The 24333-nt window shown below is 36.0% G+C and overlaps 1 protein-coding gene across 2 annotated transcripts in view; it reads right to left on the reverse strand.

Annotated features, from left to right (window-relative positions):
• The window catches only part of ITGB8 (integrin subunit beta 8), an 83361-nt gene that overhangs the window by 40398 nt on the left and 18630 nt on the right, over positions 1-24333 (reverse strand). For both annotated transcript variants that reach the window (XM_055272488.2, XM_055272487.2), the window contains exons 2-3: positions 11622-11707; positions 8157-8331 (exon numbers count right to left, since the gene is read on the reverse strand). In XM_055272488.2, coding sequence (XP_055128463.1) covers positions 8157-8331; positions 11622-11707 — 261 coding nt within the window. The remainder of the gene's footprint in view (positions 1-8156; positions 8332-11621; positions 11708-24333) is intronic.

Consider the following 24333-nt stretch of genomic DNA (forward strand, 5'->3'; position numbering starts at 1 on the left):
TTTGGAATTCAAATCACATTATCTCGGCAATTTTAGGTCTTTTTTCCTATATTAAACAATCAATTCTTACCACTAAACATAGGTAAGGCCAACTTTTTTTGAGGAAAATAGTTATAATTGACTATAATTTGGGACCGACCATAACATTTCCTTCTTTTTTCTTTCCTTTATGGATGTAGAATTTCTAACACAAGGTAGAATCAGGTTAATTTCGACACTATGTTCAAACTCATTACTTTTGACCCAGTAAAGGGTTTAAGAGTTAAGAATCTAGTAGTTTAGTTTTCACTCACTTTCGTTACCTATTATTCATCAAGTTAAACATTTCAATTGAACTCCTCTAGCATGTCAGAATACTGGGATATTTTTCTATCCATCCTTGCCCTTCATGTCTTTTTGCCTGGATTATTTCCATAACCTCTTCATTTGTCTACCTCTGTCATCTCATTTTCCTGCCATCATTATCTATACCACCGAGTCTATCCTTTTAAAATTCAAAATTACTTATTTTTTGTCAACAGCTCTCCACCAGATGGCCAATGCCCAATGGCTAAACACGTCAGATCGAAGTTCCTACATAATACTTACTCTTGTCTACATTTTTAGCTCTAGCAAAACAAATCTGCTTTAATTCCCCATATACACCCTACAAATGCATACTCCGATGCCCTGCTTGTGGTCCTTCCTCTGCCTGTGGTGGCCCAACCTCTTCTTCTTCATGTAATTACCAGTGAAAGACACCACTCAGTAATCTGCTCCTTCCTAGACTGAGCTGAGGGCCCCGCCCCTGTGTTTCCATGGCAACTGGATCATACCACCATTTTAGTGTTTACCATATAATTATGAAACTCTAGACTGGACATCTTTATCTTTTTTTTTTTTTTTTTTTTAGCAGCTAAGAGCTACTAAATAAGGTAATCTATGTGAAATATTTACCCTAGTATTGCCTATATAGTAAATGCATATGTTAGTAATTATTACTTACTACTACTAGATTCTAAGCAGCACTGGGGTAAGAACTGTTTCTTCATCTCTGAAGCCTCTGTAGCTGGCACATACATAGTCCCCCACAAATGTTTTATAACTAAACTATATTTGAAGCACATTTTGGTACAACATTTCAAATGGCCCAGATATTTACCACAGAAAGAAGCCAGTATCTAGAATTTATTTCCCACAGTGTAGGCAGAGCTTCCACAGAGTTTCTCTAAGAGGAAAAGAGTATCATCTGGCTCCCAAATCTTCCTGCCACCACTTATATTATCTCCAGGAAAGCTTTATCCTCATGCCTTTTGAGATTCTGAGAACTCAGACACTCATTTCCATCCATTAATTTTAAAGGGAAGAAGTGAGTCTGTGACAGAATTAGAAAGAAGACTTGGAGGAGAGTTGATGGCCTACTTAGAGCTATTGCCAGTGATTGGTTTGAATACGAAGAATAAAAAGTGGTTAAAATGAGTTTTTAAACTACTCAAAGAATGGTGTGAGCATCTCTGATGTACTGGGCACAACAAACATGACTGCACACTAGGAGAAGATAAGTAAAAAAATGTTCTGCATAAGATGAAATTTTAAAACCAAGAGAAAATGTGGAAAGCTATAAGTGGAAGAATGATAAGCCAATTTCTATTCATTATACTTCAGCAGGGGAAGGAGAAGGGCCCCCAAATAGGACCAGTTTATAATGGCAAGGTACAGAAGTACATTTCCTAATTTCTGTGGGAAATAAAGTGAGGAATGTGTGCCAAGGGGTGGAGAGAAAATGTGCAAGTTCTGTTTTGTTTTCTAAATTTTGAAATTAAGAAAGAGGTAAGGCATATCTGGAAAATCTTACTAAATCTACACTAAATTAGAAGATTCTTTTTGCACATTATTAAAATGAACCAAGTTTGAAACATTTTCTTAAGTTAGTGAAATATAGGTTAAACTAATCCTTATCATATACATTGTATTATTCCTGAATTAGAATTAGAGAATTCCCTTCTCTGTCCTATTTTCCTAAAGAGTTAATATCCAGTTTCCTTAGAGAACATCAACTAGGATGAATAGTCTATTTCTGTTATCATTTTCTGTAAGATTCATAGGTGAAAATAAGAAAAAGTATATTTTAAGAAGTGAAAAGTAAAGAAAATGTCATTTTTTAATGTCATTTAAAACATTCAATTAAAATGTAGTCCTACTAACATTTTTTAAGAAACCTAGTCAGTATATGACGTAATAAATATATTCATGAAAAATTCTTAACAGATGCTACATTGGAAGTCATAAATTTTTATCAGAGAAGAATAAAGTGATAAATCAAAATTAATATTAAGAGCTCAATGCATTTGCCACTTAGGTATGCATTATATCAACCCCTTGACTCTGATTCATCTCATGGTGAAAAGGACTCTCACATCATGGAGTATGTTTCTATACATCTGGGGTTGCCAAAATTTAGCTTTATATATTATGCCCTAAGATGGATATGTCTTTGATGTCAAATTCATTTTTTAAGAACTTATTTTCAGTTTAATAAATATTTGCTATATATGGGGATTATAAACTAGTTCTGCCTCATGGAGCTCACAGCTATGTTGGAAGGATGACTTACACACGTTAGACAATTATGCTAATTTGCACATAGAAATTCAAATAGTAATGGGAAATTTAATAAAATCAAGCTCCACAATGACTGACATAAAATTATTTCTCTTTTTTTCACTCTCCTACTCTCCATGATCTCTTCCCCACTGCGTTCACTTACCATCTCCTGTTGATGTCTCCTGTTTCTCTTCTATCTCCAAGCCCTATCTCTCCCCTGAGCGTCAGCCTCATATAGCTAAGTCTCTCTCTCTCAACTCAAGACGTCCCAGTTTAAATCAACACCACTTCATTCATACAGATTTCCCTACCACACTAAGTTGCTTGCCAGATCCTGGGAGTCCCACATGGCCTATCAGTCACCAACTCCTGTGGATTCCACCTCTCCATTCTCTCTCAAGTTTACCTAGTTTTCTCCTGTGTCATTACCACTATCATTGCTTGTCTACAGCACTGAAACAATTTTCCAACTTTTGAACTGTTCATTTATAGTCTCAGAAGGACCAAATCATCATTATATCTATAAAAAAGAACAAGCTAAACTCATTGAAGTGTATAAATTATTTGTAACATATCAGTAGAAAAAATGCAACTTATAATTTTCAAACTTATGTATTTAAAAAAGAGCAAGACATTTTAAAGAACATAGTTATATTTATTAGAGGCAAATAATATATAATAAACCTCTGAAAATTAGCATTCAATTAGAAAAATAGGCATATTTGTATGGAGACACAAATCACACACAAGAAAGAGATGAAGATGATTAATAGCTTAGGAAAAATGTTCAGACTTTCTAGTTCTAGGAAAAAGGCAAAAGAAAACAGCTAATGGACTAAACAAATAGCAGACATTAAAAAGAATGAAAGCAGGCATGGTTGACTAGTGAAAGGCTAAACTGAACATCGAATTTTTTGTGTGAATAATGTAACAATCTACATTAAAAAGTAAATACATTGTCATACATTTGACCTAGCAGATCTACTGCCAGGAATGCATGCTAAATAAATATGCGGTTATATACAAAGATACATGCATAACAAGTTTCAGTGAAGATGTGTTTTAAAAAACTGCATTCAAATTTGATTGGGATTGATTGTCTTACATTTATTGATTCACTTGGACTTTGTTATACTTATAGACTATATAGAGAACTGTCATTGTTATGATATTATATTCAGGAGCATAAAATTCTTCTCCATTTATTCATATTTTCTATTAGGTAGCACAATGGATCTTATACTTTTTTAAAAGTTTATTCCTAAACAGTTTACATTCTAGGTTGCTTTTATGAGATAATCACACAATTGATCATTTTTCTTCATTATATTTAATATTACAAGGGAAATTCACTGATTTTTGAATATTTTAAAAAACAACCTGCCAGAGTAAAATTTAAAAAAATTCAATAGTTAGTTTTACTTGATTTGCTTGGATTTTCCATAGCATGATAATTTTGCTTTATCTTTTCAAAATGTTTATAACTCTTATTTCATTTTTTAAAATGTAATCATATTTATGTATACTTTCGAGAAGGATTTTAACATATCCTAAGGGAGTATTCTTCGATTTTGGTTTTGCCAGAAATGGGCACTTAGCTTTATTGAATTATTTTTTATTATCTATTGAGATAACAATATGTTTTATCTCTTCTTGGCAAACCAACATCATAAAAATACATCAATTCCAAAAATCAACTCTTTGGTTTTCTAGCTTAAGCCTATTTGTTTGGTGATATTGTTCTTCTTTTCACATATAGTTAATTTGATTTGCTAAAATTTTGTTAAGAATTTGATAATAGGGTTATGCTAACCTTGTAATAATTAAGTAGCTTCCAGGCATCCTCTAAAGTGATATAAGAGTTTAGGCCGGGCTCGATGGCTCACTCCTGAAATCCCAGCACTTTGGGAAGCCGAGGCAGGTGGATCACCTGTGTTGAGGAGTTCGAGACCAGTCTGGCCAACATGGTGAAACCCTGTCTCTACTAAAAATACAAAAAAAATTTGCTGGGCATGGTGGCAGGCTCCTGTAATCTCAGCTATTCAGGGGGCTGAGGCAGGAGAATCACTTGAACCCGGGAGGCAGAGGTTGCAGCGAGCTGAGATTGCGCCACTGTAACTCCAGCCTGGGTGACAGAGGGAGACTCCATCTCAAAATAATAATAATAATAATAAATAAGTAAATAAATAAAGTGGTGTAAGAGTTTACATACCACAGAGATAACGTATTCCTTCAATATTTGAATGAACATGAAACATTTCTGCTCATGAAAGCATTTAGACCTAATGTTTTTAGGGAGTATTTCTTATTAAGGGAGGTATTTATAATTTATATAATTATAAACATTTATAACTTTTTAAACTTCTTGTATATTAGGTTTCTTATGGTTCTCTATCTTGAGTCAATTTTAGACATATTTTCCTAGAAAATTATCTCAAGACTTAAACAGTTTATTATAGATTTTTGTGCTTAATATTTGTTAAAGTCTTCTTTCTGAATTTTTTTCTATAATTATGGTTTACATAATTAGGTTATTTGATTTTTTGCCCTCTTAATTAGATTTGCCAACAATTTATCTATTTTATTAGGCTTTACAGAGAACCAGCTCTCTGGTTCTCTGGATTTATACATCCATTTCATTCTTTTTTTCCTATTTTGCATTTCATTAATTTTGCTTTGTTTTTAAATGTAGGAACTCTTTTCTCTGTTTTTCTTATGAATTTTTTTGTTTATCTTCCTCTTATATCTTTGGATGCTTAGTTCATCTGGATTCACTTTTCTTTAATAATAAAAGCACTTAAAGTTGTGAATTTTTGTAACAACAACATCAATAACAACCCATATATTTTGAAGTGTTGTTACTGCTATTATTGGCTTATAGGACTGGAGTTTCAATTTATTCTTGGAGATAGAATTATTTAGGAGAGGCTTCTCTGAAACTTGCTGTTATTTAATATTTATTTATTTTGTATTGACTTAAAATTTTATTACACCATGCTTATAGATATTAGCATGTAAGAACAGTTTTATTTTTAGAATTGTGTTTTCCTTCCTAAAGTGTAATTCATTTCTAAAAATATTCCATGGACTTTTGAAAATATTATTTATGTATCAAATGCTATCAATTGAATTGTGTTCCAAAAAATTCATATGTTGGAGCCCTAACCTCCAATGTGACAGTATTTGAATAGGGGGTCTCTGAGAGATATGACTGGGTTTAGACGAGGTAATGAGGATGGAGCCTACATGATGGGATTAGTGCACTTCTAAGAAGAGGTACTGGAGAGCTTTCACTCTCTCACTCTTGTGCATATGTGTTCTCTCTCTTTATCACTTTCTCTCTGCCCTGTGTGGACACAGCAAGCCAGAATGAGACCTCTCACCAGGAACCATATCTACTAGCACCTTGATCTTGGACTTTCCATCCCCTAGAACCATGAGAAAATAAATTTCTGTTGTGTATGCCACCCAATCAATGTACTTTGTTATAGCAGCCAAACAGACTAAGAGACTGTTTATTATTTTTCTGTTCTATTATATAATTCCTATTTACTTCATGTGCAAATATTAAGGTGTGGGTTTTTCAATTCTGCTGTTTTGAAAATCCTGTTGAAGGAAAATGAAGAGTGAAGAGGCAGGAATTGAGAATTCTGAAAGATTTGCAGGAAAGATGATATTAACAACTTACTCTTAAATTCAGGTGTGAACTAGGAAGTATTTCCAGACTCATTTGAGTCAGAAAGCTGAAATACAATTGAATTACATGTGTGCTGAAAGGAGCGATGGCCTGGATTAAGATCCTGAAGAATCAGGTAGATTAACAACGGGAAAGGCCCTAGATTATAGTTTTGCTAGGGATATGGAAATGCATAAGAAATGGGGGATGTTAGAAGTAATCTCAGGCTCATATAGGTCAGAAAAACTGGGATTACAAACCTATTAGGATAACAGGAAAACAAAAAAAAATCATTAAAGATGGTTGGGCAACTATAACGTTAAAATACAGCTCATATTCAGTGTGCACAAAGGAGCATAACAAAAATAAATAAATAAAATGCAGCTTATAATTTTCAAATTTCAAGAATTTAAAAAAGAGTAAGATATTTTTAAGAATGTAGTCATGTTTATTAGAGGCAAATGATATAGGTTAAGCTTCATATATAAGCTGCTGAAAATTGGCATTCAATTAGAAAAATAGGCATATTTGTATGGAGACACAAATTACACAAAAAAGAGAGATAAAGATGGTTAACAGCTTAGGGAAAATGTTAAAACTTTCTAGTACTAAGAAAAAGTCAAAAGAAAACACAGGCAAGAGAGAGGCATGTGTAATTGTAGGAATATCTAAGGACAGAGTTTAGTGGATGTATTCAATTGGAATTAGGTGAACAAGAGCATATAATTTTTGTTTCACCCTCTCTCTTTCTAAAAAAGAATTTATTTACGACACTAAATAATTTTTTTGCAATGGAAGGTGGGAAGAGCTATAATCTTACCAATCTAATTACTTTCATTTTCATATATTCCTTTCCAACTGTTGCTCACAGTGTCCATACTGGGCTATGTCATTATTTAATATGGGAAAGAGCACAGTTTTAATTGGAAACTGGGAATATGCCCAGGGCCAAGGAAGTAATGGATTTTGTTTTTCTGATAATCAGAGTCTGGAAGAAATAGCACAGTTCTGGAATGGGGAAGGGAATGTGTCAAAAATGGTTATTTAAAAATTAATGACAGGACAGGACCACCCACAATGAAATGATGAAGGATTGGATACAATTGTGAACTGAGTTAAACTACATGCATCTAATTGAGTGGTGTGCATCTGTGTACCTTGATTTATCTTACTATATGTAGTTTTTACACCAGGATTCTGTAGCACTGAAGGAAAGTGAGAGTGAATAATGTCCAGTGGCCTACAACATAGGCCAAACTGTGAAATACACTGTGAAGGAAGGGGAAGTACAAAAGAGGTATAGGAGAAAAGGTGTATATTAATCTCAGGGGCCATCACAAAACTGCCCAAGGTAATTATGATAATCATGAATTGCAGCTTTGTGATTAAAAGTCTATTACAAAGGCTCTAAGAACTTTGTAATAAACTTTTAATCACAAGTTGGTTGTGATTAAATCACAAAAATGTTGATTGCTTGATTGATTTAATTTTGGAAGATCCCTTCCAAAAAGGATCAGTCAAGCTAACAAATACTTACGGAGTACTTACTACATGCCAGTGCTCTGCTAGGTATTGGAAAAAGAGAGTGGAATAAACATGTCCCCTTGCTCCTAGGGCTGGCAGTAGAGTAGAAAAACACAATTACATCACAACCTGATCAGATTATGTGAACAGAACACATAATTAGAATATAGTGTGGTCAGGTTTGCAGTGTCTGAAGACACACAGCTGGCTGCAGGCACTATGAAGACTAGAATTCTAATTTCTTGATTCTGAGTCCACTGTGGTTTCTACAGGAACAGTACTGCCTGCCACATAATATTAAAAATGAGCAAATTAAAGTAAATTGCAATTTCAAGTTAAGAATCATTATAGATTTATTTGAAAATGACCAAACCTGGACGCAGCTGGATAGACACTTCTCCTGGTGTCACCTGGGTATTAATTTCATTTTCAGTGGGTATTATAACATGCACAGATGGGTATTCTATTGAATCAACTGAGCAGCCTTTGCTTATTAAATTGGAAACAATATCACAACGTTCACTTCTTGATCCACCTGAAATGAAATCCTGTTTAAAAGAAAGAAAATCACTGATGTTTTTAGTGTATATCATTTCAATTACATCCAAAGAAAATGACATGGCAAATATTGCATTTTTGGTATTTTATATCATTTTAATTTCTTCTAATCCTTATGTTTTTACTTTTTCTACAAGAAAAACACAAGCAAAAATCCTACTCCAACTTTCTGCATCTAAAACCTATTTGAGAAGGAAAAGCTCAGACTGAAGTTTCTCTGGTTGGCTTTTTTTTTCTGTTTCGGAGACAGAGTCTCCCTCCTGATCCAGGCTGGAGTGCAGTGGCATGATCTCGGCTCACTGCAACCTCCACCTCCCAGGTTCTAAAAATTCTCTTGTCTCAGCCTCCCGAGTAGCTGGGAATACAGGCACACACCACCACGCCCAGCTAACTATTGTATCTTTTGTAGAGTTGGGATTTTACCATGTTGGCCAGGCTGGTCTCAAACTCCTGACCTTAGGTGATCTGCCTGCCTCGGCCTCCCAGAGTGCTAGAATTACAGGTGTGAGCCACTGCGCCTGACCTGCTTGGCTTTTTATTGGTTGTTATTTTCATCAATTTAATATAGTATTCTGGGGATATATATATATATGAAAAGGTTTTTTTTTTTTCCTACTCATGCCTGGGTCTTTTTGACTTCCAAACATAGCAGTTTGCACAGAAGTGAGAGAAATCTATCATATTCCCTTTGACAGTGAAACTTTTCCTATCATATATGCTGTGAAAGTATAACTATGCTCCGAGCTCTGAACTCTCACTATGCATGACACCCTGCATCAGACACAACAGGTAGGAAAGGAAGGGAATTCTTCAAGACATATCATGTCTTTCATAGATGTTAGAAAGGAACATGGGGTATTAAACTAGGTAGTATTGATGATGCCGTTTCTATCCTAATTATTTTCCAATTACTTATGTAGTGTAGAAGGAAAGAGAAAGCAAAGTATATGGAATGGCAGATTAACATGCTACATAATAATGCAAGCAAACTGGATATACATCCTGTCTAAATTTTCTAGAGATCTTTTACTTTTGACTAGCCTTGAAAATTATTCAGGCCAGGTTTACTTTGTTACCATTTATCTATCCTAATCATGAGCAGAAAAAAAAAAAAAAGGCCTGCCTCTCCCTTGCCTCTCCTTCCAGCCTTGCTGGTTGAGGAATCATTGGCATCAGTCACATCTGCACCTAAATGGTGAGGGATCTTCCAAAATTAAATAATACATTCTTCCTCTCAATGACGTCAGGTCAGCCTGCAGGGAGTGGACAGCTCCTTCTGTTAATGGCATGGATAGTGGCTGAGTCCTAAAACTGGCTGCTTCCTCTGAGGTTATGTTATTAATGCAGGCAATCCTTCTGGTTTCCTAACCCTGAATGAGTTGTTCAGAACCTTGTCAAAGTTCTATATATAGTCCTAAATCCCATTTCTTAAGCCATGCCTCTGTGCCCAATGCTTCCCACATTGCTTCATTTCATCCTCACAAGACTGTGAGGTGGGTTCAATTTGTATTTCCATTTTAGAGGTATGGAAATCTGAGGTTCAAAGTGATTAGGTAATATGTGCAAGTTTATAACATTAGGAACTGGTGGAAGTAGGATTTGAATCCAACTCAGTGTTTCTTCAGAGCCTGCTCTTCAATACATAAAGTAGGCTGCACTGCGCTATATAGAATATTTGGGGACATGATCACCCAAGTGAGTTTCTGACTGTTTTCCCTAAGATCCCATCAGAAGAATGTCGCCAACAGTGAAAGATTTTCCTTCTCCCCTCCAGCAGCCACCTCCTTTCTCCTTGACTTAGCTCTTTCTATCAGACAACTGATTCCTCTGAATACTCAAAATCCCTCCTTCTGTGGCAGGACTGACAGCTATTCCCAGAGCTGTGACTCTCCAGATTATTTCCTTCCAGTCAGAGGTGTGAGAGGGAGAAGGGGTCCCTCTGAAACCTGGTGTTCTATGGCTAACATGTTACATGTGGCTGACACTGGGCTTCTGTGCTATCTTTTGAAGGCTCTTCCAAACTACCCTCACTAAAGCATTCAGCAGTTGACAGCAAGTTGGCACAAACTTCAGGGCTCTAAGGATTTTCCTTAGTGAAGCAGTAAAAACCTAAAATGAAGTACTGGTTTGGGGTCAGGAAATAACAAGCCATGAAACATTCTTGACAGAGAAAAACCTGGAAGCAGACACCAAATTTGAGGTTATAGAGATGAGGAAAGGGAGATGCTAGAATAAAGTGAATTCTTTTGGTCATTTGGCTCACAGGCAGTGATGGGATCGAACCCAGAAACTCTTGAGTTGTCCTCTCTATGACATGCCTGGCTCCACGGGTTCTGATGAACCACTTTCTAGTTCATGAATGACATCTGGTTTTCTCACTGGTGGAGCACAGAGTCCATCTGGGAAGCCTTTAGGCTATCAGTAGGGAGACTTACTTTCAGACATGCCTACTGTTTCTTGAACCCCTCCCCTGCCTCTATTCTGACTTGCTTCCTAGAAGAAAGTGATATCCACCATCTGTTGCTACCTTTCAACTTCCTTTTTTCTCCAAGAAGTAATAAAGGAGGTTGGAGGGATAACAGTAGGCACAGTTGTTAAGTCAGCGGAGACAAAAGCTAGAGACTTATCTCCATGTCAAGCAAAAAGCCATTAAAGACCTATTTGTTTGTTCCAATTCCCAGGAGCTACATAAGTAAATGTAAAATTATTTAGGCAATCTAATACAAGAAGAAACCCCAAATTAGCAGATCACTTCTTCAGTGCAATTTACTAGATACAGGCAGTTCTAACTCCAGTTTACCGACAAAAGAAGAAAACATAAAACAACCCTAGAGCCAAGAAAGAAGGAACGCACTATAATTGTTTTACTAAGAATTTTGTTATTAGGATTTGTTTCTCTTGGTAGAACAGAAAAACACTTATTTTGAACAGGATACATAACCTAATGCCTCAAGCTGAAGCAAGAATTCCACACCAAAGCCTACCGAACTATTAAAAGTTACTAGCTGTGGTTGCCAATTCTCTCTATAGAACAGATGGAAAACATAAAATGGTTTGCACTTCATTTCAAAATTACCGTAATTTTCCTAATAAAAAGGTTATGATTTATTTTATATTCAGCCAGATATGCTGTTTCCAAGCATAAAACCAAATAAAATTTTCCTTATGTTCAGCAGTATCTTTATTTTTCCTGATGCACCTTCAAGGCACAGAATATTAGGAAAATGAAGTCATGCTATAGCTCAAGTCAACCATGAGAAAAAGAAAAAAAATGGCACACCTCTTGAACACACCATCCACATTCTGGACCGAGCGCAAGGCACCTGGCACAGGATGCTGCATTTGAAGATGCACATCTATTATCTTCTGCAATGAAGGAGAAAACAGTTATAATTTACTCTCAAAATACAAAGTATATATAATTCTAGACTAAAATGAAACAAACAAATGAACAATTGAAACAAATGAAAAACTGAAACAAGAGGACCTTTTATTACAAAAATCTGACAACAAAGATATATAATTTATTGGAAAGAGTTGACCTGCTCATTGTAATTAATAGATACCTGGATAATTATGATTTAGTTATGAATTTAGGAGAAAGAAGAGTGACAAAAATCTGATTTTGGTCAGGTTTGGGGGACTGGATTCACTTCTGCTGCAACAGTAGAGGACAAGGACCTTCCAAATTATTTAGTAAATTTAGTAAGTTTCACTGTATTTCATATTCTCTGAAGCAAATAGGTGCTTTGCATTCTAGAGTTTTTCCTACAAAAATTATTGTTTATAGACATAAATCTCAACATATAAATTCACATTAAATCACAGTGAATGAATTTTCTGAGAAACAATCTTGATGGGCATATAAAGTAATTAACTTGGGAATTCTAATTGTGTTAATATTGATTATTTTGGCTTGAGGCATACCAGAACCAGACATACTGGCATAATTTAGTATTTTAGAATTAAAGTGGTTAAACTAAATGAGTTGTTTTAGTTAATTTAATTTCTTAGATTGGAAGACTTAAGATCTAAGATCATGACCAATTCACATTTCCATAGATTCCTGCACATGTCCGTAATATTTTAATAACAATAAATAAATATTATTTATTTATTAAATAAATAATATTATTTATTATTATTTATTATTTAAATATTAAATAAATATTTATTATTATATAAATAAATAATATTATTATATAAATAAATAATATTATTTATTTAATAATAAAACATTTTAATATTTTAATAACAATAATAATATTTCTAGTTGTGCCTAGAAATTATTTACCTTTATCCCTCTATCCACTAACTGCTGAAACAATTAAAATAAGGCTCATTAGCATAGATTGAAACACAAACTATGATACAGAATGAGTCATACATCATTTTATCATGAGTTTTTAGTAGAACAAACGCATACTTCCTACAGTCTATTCTTTACCATGAGATGTTCTAAGGACACTGGAAGTCACAGTGTGATCTGTCCATCTCACTCAAAGTAAACAAAAGGGACATCCTGGATGTAGGTGGATCACAGACCAGATGAGGAGAGACATATATAAGCAAACAGTATCACATAGTAGAAGATGCACAGAGAGATTTCACCAAAGTGTTAGAAGAACAGGGAAAAGGTGCCTCTCACTCTGCTTCAGAAAGGAATGAGTAGGGGTGGAGGAAGAGGGCATATTTAAGGATTGCTCCCCAGAGGCAGTCACATTTAGTATCTCTATTTGCCATCTCATTTTCTTTCTTCTAATCCATGTTTATCTCTTTAAAAAATGTATTACATAGAAAAGTATGTGTGTGTGCACACTCATGCACATGTGTGTATGTGCCCAATCACACATGGACAAGGACATGGTAATTTTAAAGGGAATAGAGACCACAGAATCTCTAGCTAGCCATATTCCAACTGTTTTCTCTTTTTTTCTTTCTCTCTCAACTTTCCTCAACATTCTGGAAATACAAGATAAAAGCAGTTCTGACCTGGAGGTGGAAGGGGATGAGAGGGGAAGGTAGTAGGAGAAGAGTAGAGAGGGAGGAACTGTGTTTACTCCTGTGTTTACAGTTAGAAGTGCTCACTGGAGTAGTATGGAGCACCCTTCCCTGTATTTCCCCAGACACTCAATGGAGTAAGCAGAAAACATCTTTCCCTAATACCTCTAATGTTCTATTATCTCCTCTATGTATCTCTTTCTATGCTTTGTCCTTCACTTTGTATCAACTTTGTGTATACATTGTCCAAAATTTCGTCACTTCACTAATCTTTCTAGACCTGGCCTGGAACTCAAAGAACTAAAGTTAACTCTAATATTTTGTGCTTCCTTTACCACCAGCTTGGCTACCCAAAGTATGAAAACTCCTTAGCCTAAAAATTTTCCATCTGTTGTAGGCTGCCAAATTGTAAAATCTGCTTAGTACTAAAATGTTCAGAAAAGTGAGTGACCTTTTTAGTTTTGTTTCCAGAAAGAAAACCAATTTAGGTGTAGGCATTAACCACATTTGCAAACTGCTATGGTCTGAATGTGTCCGCCCAAATTCATATGTTGAACCTTAGCCTCTAATGCAATAGTATTAAGAGCTGGGGCCTTTAGGAGGTGATTAGGTCATGAGGGCCCCACCCTTCTGAACGGGATTAAGGCTCCAAAGCTTTTAGCTGTCTTTGTCCTTCTGCGCTTCCATCAAGTAAGGACACAGCGAGAAGTCCCTCACAAGACACTGGATGCTGGCTCCTTAATCCTGGACTCCCCAGCTTCTAGAACTGTAAGAAGGAAATTTCTATTGTTTATAAATTACCCAGTCACAGATATTTTGTTTTAGCAGTACAGATGAACTAAGACACAGACCTAATTTGACTTTTGCCAACTCGTAGCCTTGACTCAACTGAAACATGAAATTAAGTCTATTTCAGTTCAGACTTGACCAAGACTTTCACTCAACAGGTAAGACTTTTGTGTTGGTAGTTAAGACTGCAGTCTCAAAAAGTGGGTAAAGAACATGAACAGACACTTCTCAAGAGAAGACATTCATGTGGCTAATAAACATATGAAAAAAAGCTCAACATCACCGATCATTAGAGAAATGCAAATCAAAACCACAAGGAGATACCATCTTATGGCAGTCAGAATGGCAATTATTAAAAAGTCAAGAAACAACAGATGCTGGCAAGGTTGTGAAAAAAAAAGGAATGTTTTTTCCAAGTGATTATATACAATAGTATAATTGAAAGAACTCCAAAAAAAAAAAAAAAAAAGAAAAAAGACTGCAGTTTCAAAAGTAGATCTACCATTTGATTCAGCAGTCCTACCACTGGGTATCTACTCAAAGGAAAATAAGTCATCATATCAAAAAGACACCTGTGTGCACATGTTTATCACAGTACAATTCACAATGGCAAACATATGGAATCAATCTAAGTGCCCATCAGTGGAAGAGTGTAAAAAGAAAATCTGGTATATATATACACCATGGAATACCACTCAGCCATAAAAAAATAATAATGTCTTTTGCAGCAACTTGGATGGAATTGGAGGCCATTATCCTAAGCAAAGTAGCCCAGGAATGAAAAACCGAACAGTACATGTTACTTACAAGTGAGAGCTAAGCTATAGGTACCCAAAGACATACAAAGTGGTTTAATGGACATTGGAGACTCAGAAGAAGGGTTTGGGAGAGGGCTGAGGGATGAAAAATTATCTATTGTGTACAATGTACACAATTTGGCTGATAGAAACAATAAGAGCCCAGACTTCATCACCATACCATTCATCTACGTAATCAAAAACCACTTGTACCCCTAATGCTACTCAAGTAAAAAAAAAAAATTAAAGGACTGTAGTCTCATGGAAGAGAAGCTGTGGAGTCTAGGACTCCAGTCTTTGTTTCTAACAATTGTCTGACTCTATTCTAAGTTAACCCAGTTTCAAGCTCAGATAAGGCTCCTACTTCCATAGTACACACGGCAAAAACAAATTCACAAGTGAAAATCTGTTTTCTTTGTATTCTGATTCTTTTCTTTGAAAAGTTCTAGTTCCCATCTCTAATCTCAAATTTCAGACACCTAACGATGATGACCCAGAGAGAGAGATATGTTGGTCCTGTCAATACTTCCCAGGTTCCAGGGCTGACATTTCTCAGGGTCTACATAGCTACAGGAAAAAAGATCCCATAAATGGATCTGGAGGAGGTGGCCACATGTTTCTGCAGGACTAGAGGAAGGTCATAAATTGAACTGCATGGGAAGAGTGTCAAACATTATTTCTGGAGAGTGTCATGGTTATACTTCACAGAAGACATGCCAGATACACTTTGGCATGCAGCATTTTAAGAATTTTCTTTCTAATTTAAAAATATGCAGGTAAGTAAAATACCAAATATACCAATATCAACAATTACAGGAATTCTTTTCACTGAATGTTCAAAGTATTATGAATGCTATTAGTCAGTGTGTGCTAGGAATTTCTTCTCTCTCTCCCACTCACGCACACACACACTCTCTCTCTCCTTCCCTCCCCTCCCACAGCACACATACAAACACACCTTTCTGTGAAAGTAAAAATCTTTACACTGCATATACAACAATGCATGACTGCTGTTTACAGACACGGACAGTTTGTCTTCAGCTTCTGGGTCTACCTAGTTCATTTGCCCTCCCATCCAACATTACAGGAAAACTACTTTCCAGCAATGGTTCCCTAGCAGCCCTCAGCACTGCACTGACACCTCATTAGAGGTTGTGCCTGAGTGGGTTTTCCCACTTTATGATTGCGGTTGCTGCTTGTTCAGCTATTTGCCTAGTGATGTTGCAATATGCACCTTATTCTTTATATTCGAACACTGCATTTTAATAAGGATTATTTTTTATTGATCCCAATGGAAATTCTTAAGCCAATGGAAGAAGTATTATAATGTGCTAAAGCACAGATCCTCAGATTCTCCTCTTGTGCTCATTTGTTTTAGTTCTCAATGCCTCATAAAGCCCATGTTATTTAAAAAAAAAAAGTACTGCCTTAGTGCTATCCATGATAGCAAAGACATGGAATCAACCTAGGTGCCCTTCAGTGGTGGGCTGGATAAAGAAAATGTGGTACATATACAACATGGAACACAACACAGCCATAAAAAAGAGCAAAATCATGTCCTTTGCAGCACAATGGATGTATCTGGAGGCCATTATCCTAACCAAATTAACTCAGAAACAGAAAACCGAACAACACATGTTACCACTTATAAGTGAGAGCTAAACATTGGGTACACGTGGACATAAACATGGGCATAGTAGACACTGACAACTACTAGAGGGTGAAAGTAGGGAGGGGAGCAAGAGTTGAAAAACTGTCAAGTACTATGCTTAGTATCTGGGAGATGGGATCATTAGTACCCTAAACTTCAGCATCATGCAATATACCAGGTAACAAACCTGCACATGTACACTCTGTATCTAAAATAAAAGTTTAAAAAAATATACTGCTGGCTGGGCGCAGTGGCTCATGCCTGTAATCCCAGCACTTTGGGAGGCTGAGGCGGGTGGATCACCTGAGTTCAGGAGTTCGAGACCAGCCTGATCAATATGGTGAAACCCTGTCTCTACTAAAAATACAAAAATTACCCAGGTGTGGTGGCGCATGCCTGTAGTCCCAGCTACTTTCTTTGCCTTGCTGTAGCTGTGTGAAAATTTTCAGGAAAGAGCAGGAAGAAAATAGAAATAAAAAGGGTTAGAAAATTGACATCCATTGTGACTCACAAAAAAAAAAAAATGAAAAAAAAGATGCTAATATTTTTATCATCTGGAAATCTGAGAAAAACTGGTTTGGGGCCTAGTTCTTCAGAAGTATAACTGTACCAGCAGTTCTGGAGCCCCTGGGGTAGTTTTATGTCACATTGCTATCTTCCATCTAGAGAAAGTAACCAGGTAGGCCGGGAGCAGTGGCTCACACCTGTAGTCTTAGCACTTTGAGAGGCTGAGGTGGGCAGATCATGAGATCAGGAGATCGAGCCATCTGGGTAGCACAGTGAAACCCCGTCTCTACTAAAGATACAAAAAACTAGCTGAGTGTGGTGGCACACACCTGTAGTCCCAGCTACTCGGGAGGCTGAGGCAGGAGAATTGCTTGAACTCAGGAGGCAGAGGTTGCAGTGAGCCAAGATCATGCCATTGCACTCCAGCCTGAGCAACAGAGCAAGACTCCGTCTCAAAACAAACAAACAAAACAAAATACAAAACAACAACGACAACAAAACCTGCCTTGACAGAAATCAGAAAAAGATTTAATTGTGTATTGTCAATAAGTGTGTATATTCTAAGTAATTCTATTTGTGGATCTGTTAGCATGTGCTGTGTGTCTTATATTTTCTCATTGTCTTACAACTGTAGACAACAGGTGTGATGAGGTAGTGTTGCTAAATAGTTACTGGGAAGAAACTTCCAATGTTCCATAGCACAGCTACTTATTAAGCTAGTTACCTAAACTCTCCAAGTCTCCATCTCCTCCACTGTAACAAAGGGCTAACTATAACCATATCAAATTGCTCATGTGAGGATGAAGTAAGGTAAAGCATGCCAACAGAGTGCTCAGGGCATAGTAGGCATTCGATAAAGAAACTGTTGTAATGTCATTATAATTAATATTATCTATGATGTGTATCTTATCTATATACACATACACACACATATATATAGACACATACATACGTGTATGTTCATGTGTGTATTAAGCTCTATGTTGAAAAAAACAAAGAAAGATGTTATGTGTCCTCAAAGTTGTAAATCTAACATGCTGTCTTTAAAATGCAAGTCCCTTGGTAAAGATAAAGTTTTAAAAATACAGCTAATATATAAAAATGGCTATTAAGTAAAAAGTACTGCATTTATTTAATTAAAAAATGATTCTTAAAAGCCCATAAAGTTGAATATATACACATCCATCCAATCTGTTACAAATACAATTTTGGCATGACTACAAACTGGCTTACTGAAAATCTCTTAGAACATCTGCATTTTATTCAGATTTTGCAACATGAACATTGATTTAAGCTGAACAATTTTTAAATTATTTCCCAGAATTAAATGTTTATGACATATGTGAAATGACCTCTATAGCTATCTGTCATGAAGTATAATAAATATCCATCATCAACAGGATAGAGTACACAAAAGTCAGGAAAAAACATATTCATGATACCCACTTAGGTATTCTTTGTTTTTGATGATGCCATTCATTCATATTATTTTGAAAATATTTAGTTGATAGAAGTGACAGGGGGAAAAAATGGACCAGCAAACTCCCCAAAACTAAAAAGGACAGTAGAAGTTTCAGTGTTTAGAATGGGATCTTTCCATAAATCAAGTGATTGGATCAAGTAAAAGTTTTTAGAGATATTTCTGTTTTTTTCCTGTAGTAAAGTCAATAAAATTTCAACAACATTTAAAGGATGTTCATGGTTATCTGGCAAAAAGAACAATTACAACTGATAAAGACTGTAGTACCTGATATTTAGAATCAATTATTCTGGATTCTTCGGTTACTCCTAGACAAAATGATTTGTGAGAAATGCATTTTTTTTTCCAGGCAATATCCCTTTCCTAATTGCATTTACTATACAAATTAAATTAAATTTGGATAACCGTATAAAGCTACTTCCTTAAAAAAATAAAACAAGTAAACACTGTTGTAATAAATACATGTTCTGCTTTGATAACAGTCAAAATCAGACGAATTGAGCATGCTTAAGAGTAAAGTTTAGAGTATAACTGGGTTTTCCTCCTTCTAGATATACATATCATAGTCATGTAAATATACCTTAAAATACATTACTTGATTACCGAATCTCTCTTTTACAGAGAAATATAATATATGCTATTATTTAATATAAAAATTAAAACAAATAAATACATTGGCATTCTAATCACTTGCCATGAGCTAGTTATTCCAAGTTTTGATGTGAGGTTTCCTAAAGGCCCCTACAAAAATCAAGGGAAGGAGTAGGTGCTTAGGCCTACTTCTTTGAAAATAAGGCACAGGAAACAAAAGTCAGTTAAATGTTACCAGAGATTAAGTAAATGGGCGTGAGAGAAAAGGAGGAAACACAGAAAGCTCTCTGAAAAAGGTGGATCTGAGTAGGGAGGTTCTGAAGTGGTAGAGAAGATATATTACCGGGAAGTTAGTGCCTGAGATGATCCCTCAAAACGGGGAGCAAGGATCTACTTGTTGAAATAGACAAAGAAGCAGATGTCATTCAAATAATGATAACACATCTGTGGCAAAACTTTAGCTACTAAATACCACCAATGCTTATTTAAACTGTGTTCATATAGAATTAATTGAACAAAATTCATGAAATTCAAAATATTTGTAGTTGGCTCCTGAGTTATGCTTTCAGGAAATACTACTCTCTTGTAGTATCGCCCAGCCTAGGCTGGCACATTCCTCTCCTTTGCCTCCACCATAGTGTTTAATTTGTTTCAAACTTGTAGCAAACAAGCATTCAGACCATGGAAATGAAAATAAGTATCTTTATGGGACAAACTATTTTCTCTAAATAATTTTGTCTCTACTTTCACTTAGAAAAACCTACAATAGTATTTATGTTTAGTGAAAACCAGTTTGGATTCCTCTCTATCTTGCGTTGTCTGTTTGCTGTTCCAGTGATTAGGTATGATAGCCTGAACGTGGAAGAGAAGGAGGTGTCACAATAATGTTCAATTCTTATATAGTAGCTCAGGAGGAAGTTGGGGGAATGAGAACATTACAAGAAAAAACAATTGTTTTAATTCCCGAGAAAGACCCTGGAGTAGAGATTGTTAGCAAGTGATTTACTGGGATGGGCAGTGAGGCATGGCAGCAAGCATATACGTTGGTGCAATGGGAGTGTGGCTTCAACCTGACCCCTCCCATAGCTTTGAGCCCAAACGACAACATGAAGTTGTCCCACCTGGAAGCCTGGGGCCTGCTTTCTACCCCATATCAGACAGTCATTGGCTGCAGGCGGCCTGGTACGCGGAGGAGTGGGGTTGGAGCGGGCTGATGTTCCAGGCATCTCTGAGCAATGTGGCTCCTTTTGGTGGAGGGCAATTCCTTTGAGAAAGTGACAACTGTGAGCCATAAACAGCCAGAATGCAGAGCAGCTGGGGATGGGTGCACCAGCCCTATAAAAAGAGCATAGGTGGGGCACTAGCAATGTCTATATAATAATCTCCCCCCAGAGGGTGATAAATGATCAGAGTATTGTAGCACAGATTGCTGTTTGCCAGCCTGTTCTTAACTAACAGAATCCTAAATTTGTTGAAGGTGGCATTGAGAGGAACTGAAATGCCACAATTCCCACCTTCTCTTGTAATGATGATGATTGGATAACTAATTATGATGATTTAAATGGAAGCAGAAGTTTCTGAATGGGGCTTCTGTGAAAGTTTTCAAAAAAGTTTTTTGTTTTCCTTTTTATTCCCCTTATGCCCATCCTGCGTCTTTCTGCCTGGAACATGGATGTAATGTCCAGACCTGCAGCAGCCATATTCAGACTTGAGGGAACTTGTCTCATAGAAGCTGAGGCTAAACACAATGGGAGAAAAGGAGCCCAGGCCTCTCAGAATACCAAGGAGTCCCTGTATCTGCTCATTTACTCTCAGAACTGAGTCTGATGTGAAAGCAAATCTTACTCAAATCTTAGTTAATCCTGTTTTCAAAGACCCTCTTACCTGCAGATAAACACAATTCCTAACTGATGAATTTTCATCTGAGTTTTGAAAGATAAATAAGAGACTCTAACAGAATAAACGTAAATGTTTTAAAAGAAATGTTAAGCATAAAATTACTTTATGTGAAGTAGACCATCCATACTAAAGAGATGTATTTCTTCATGTTTGTTTGTTTGTTTTTCCTTGGAAAACTAAGAATACTAGATTATCAGTTCCTGGGAGGAAAGGTGCTTAAATACATTTTCTTTATATACCCAGTATATGAGCCTCGTACATACACTCAATATACTAGGATACACTCAATAAATGTGTAATTAATAAATAATATTCTAAGTAGAGGTTAATTTGACAATTTAATTCCTGAGTTTTTATAAGTCTTGACTGCATATATTCTTAAGTAATCTTCATTTCCAAAACCTATTTATCACAAAGTCAATGTAACTATGTTTGCATAATGATACATAACTAGATGAATTCATCTTTATGTTTCCACAAACACAGATTACCGTTTTCTTACACTTGGTCTTCTGATATTGTGTAGTTCAGCTGAACTAGCTTATTTTTAAAGAAGTTTGAAGATATAATGAAATGATACTAAGTTAAAATAGTCTTTTTTAAATGCCGCCATCCTCAGGTACAAGATCACCAAATTCACTTACTTTTCCTTATTGCACGGATCTAAACCAAATTTAAATCCATCACATGTTCCTTGTCCCTTGAAGGGTGAGTACCCCCTGACGGAGCAGAATTTTCTTGTAACACCAGTTAGGAAACAGCACTAATATCTTTGGTTCTCAATAGGTAGGTTTTTGAGGCTTTTATTATATATAATCTTTATGTTTCAGGGACAAATTTCCACTTCTCCTGTTACACAGTGAGTAATTTATGTGATTATAACAGGGCTTTATGCTAGCATAAAGATTTTTGGAGAGCAAAAGAAAAACAAACAACATGTATAACCTTGGGCAGGTTAAGAAATGTTAGGGCAATGCAATGCATTCCATTAGTCTGCCCTGCCCTGTTTAGGGCAATCCCAGCATGAGTCAGAGCTTAAAGTGGGCTAGGATGGCATAAATCAAAACTCTAGGTCATGAGGGAATTTACAAGAAGAACCACTGTGAAGCCACTAATGACACCCATGGTGTTGAAATGGGCCATCACAAGAAGCCCAGTCAGATGGGATCATATTAGAACTTTTTATTATGATTCATTTATGCCCATCATAATCAACTTTGCATTGAAAAAGCTCTGATTGCTGCACACATTGGGTGACTATATAATTTATGAACTACACTGAGACACTTTTTAACTTGAAAGGGGCACTGTTGATTGTACCAGTGCAAGACGTGTAAACTGAAACTCCTCAGGAAAGCTGAAGTCTAAGGTTACCCTAAACACAGAGTATTCCGGTGTTGTTGAATGAGAAATCAAAACAATAAACAAGGTAATTCATGATGAGTTTACAGGAAATGTGAAAGGAGAAAGAGAACACCATGAGTTAAAGATACACTCTCTCAACATAAAGGTAGACTTGAGGCTGGTTTTGAAGGATAGGCGAAATGCAGAAATCCAGTTAATAGCTGTTGGATTATCTTCAGATTATATCTTATGTACATCTTTACATGTATATTTGATGTGGAAAGAAGATGACCAAACATAAGGAATATTTGTCATTTGTGTTTGAAACTGATTTTTCAGTCCATATTGTTTCCTAGGCAAAGTAGTTTCTCTTGGCAGCCAAATGGTCACTCAACATATAAGAAGAGTAGTTCTTGAAGAGGAATAAATTCAGTTTTGCAGTTGCTCATTTAGCTGAATACTTCAGTTTGTCTTCTGACACTCACCTGCTGGGAATTTTCAAGAATGGCGGAAACAGGAAGAAAGATGGGGGTCAAAACCATATCATCTATCTGTACAGCTTTTCCTACATTAGACTTGGAACTTGAAAAAGGGATCAAAGTATCAACATTCAAGGAGAGCCCCCAAGGCCCCTCAATGGCAAATTCTGGTTAAAGCTGCATTTGTCTAACTTGGAAAAGCAGTATTAGTCATGTGCTTTGTGTCTTGTTTTCACTGGAAATTTTCCATACATTCCAACTGTCCTGTTTATGAGGCACACTCCCTTTCTATAAAAGCCAAAATATTCACCGGTTTCCCACTCTGTTCCTCTAAATAATGTTTTCAGTCTAACACACTAGAGTTCCAGGGGCTCTTCCTATTTTCATTTCCAACTCTTGGCAGGTATGGGTTTCCTTTCTCCAACTTAAAAAAAAAAGCACTGTTATTCATGTCCAAACTTCAAATGCCATGGTTAAGGAGGTTAAAAAAAATGCCCTAGGATAGTAGGAATGCATTTTCTACATTGTATCTTTTAAACTTAAAGTCACGTTGCAGGTGTGAACTTGATTACAGTAGCGAAGCAACACTCTATATTGTAAGAAATTTAGTGCTAAGTAAAGAACAATTACCGGTAAATTAAAACCCAATATGAATTTTACACCACTTAGTCCTGTAATCACATTTCAAAATTCAAAAATATATTTAATATCTTTTGACTCTGCACTTGAAAATTAAATCTATACATACAGTACAATAAAATTAGAGAAAATTTAAAAAATCAAGTATCTATTACACGATTACGCTGTGTTGGCCCTATGCCAAGCACTTTATATAAATGATCTACCTGAAGCTTCATAAAGCTCCCATGAGGAAAGTTCTGCTATGCCCATTTTACAGATGGAAAACTACAGCTTAGAGAGGCTAAGTCTCACCTAAAGTCACAGAGGTGGTAAATACAGAGACCAAGTTTGAACCCAGTTCTGATGACAGAACCTTTTCTTATAAACACTGTCTTAGGTGGAATAGAGAATAACATAAAAAAGAAAATTATTCCAAGGTATGACTGAAAACCCCTGGCTAATTAGTACTATTATTAGTTCTTAAGTGATGACTCAGCAATAATCCCTAGTACCTCCAGATAATTCTTTAATACAAGTAGTATGTCATTACTTTTCTTATCATCAGTGCTAAGGTAATCCTATTTTCCTGCTCTAAAGATAAGAATGTTAGATTCTCCCTAGTAAGATTATTTTCCATCCCTGGAGTCAGATACTTTCCTAAATACTTTGGTACCCTTTTCAAAATTCATTTTCTTTCTGTGCACAGGGAAACTGAGTTTTAGCGTGAAAGCCCTAGCCTGAAAATCTCACTGAGTGCATTAAGCAGACTGGCTGGCACTTGTTCAGCAGAGGGGAGAGCTGTCCTTTTACAACCATGTGTCTCCAGGCTCTTG

The sequence above is a fragment of the Symphalangus syndactylus genome, chromosome 3 (assembly GCF_028878055.3).
Source record: "Symphalangus syndactylus isolate Jambi chromosome 3, NHGRI_mSymSyn1-v2.1_pri, whole genome shotgun sequence".
Taxonomy (NCBI): Eukaryota; Metazoa; Chordata; class Mammalia; order Primates; family Hylobatidae; genus Symphalangus; species Symphalangus syndactylus.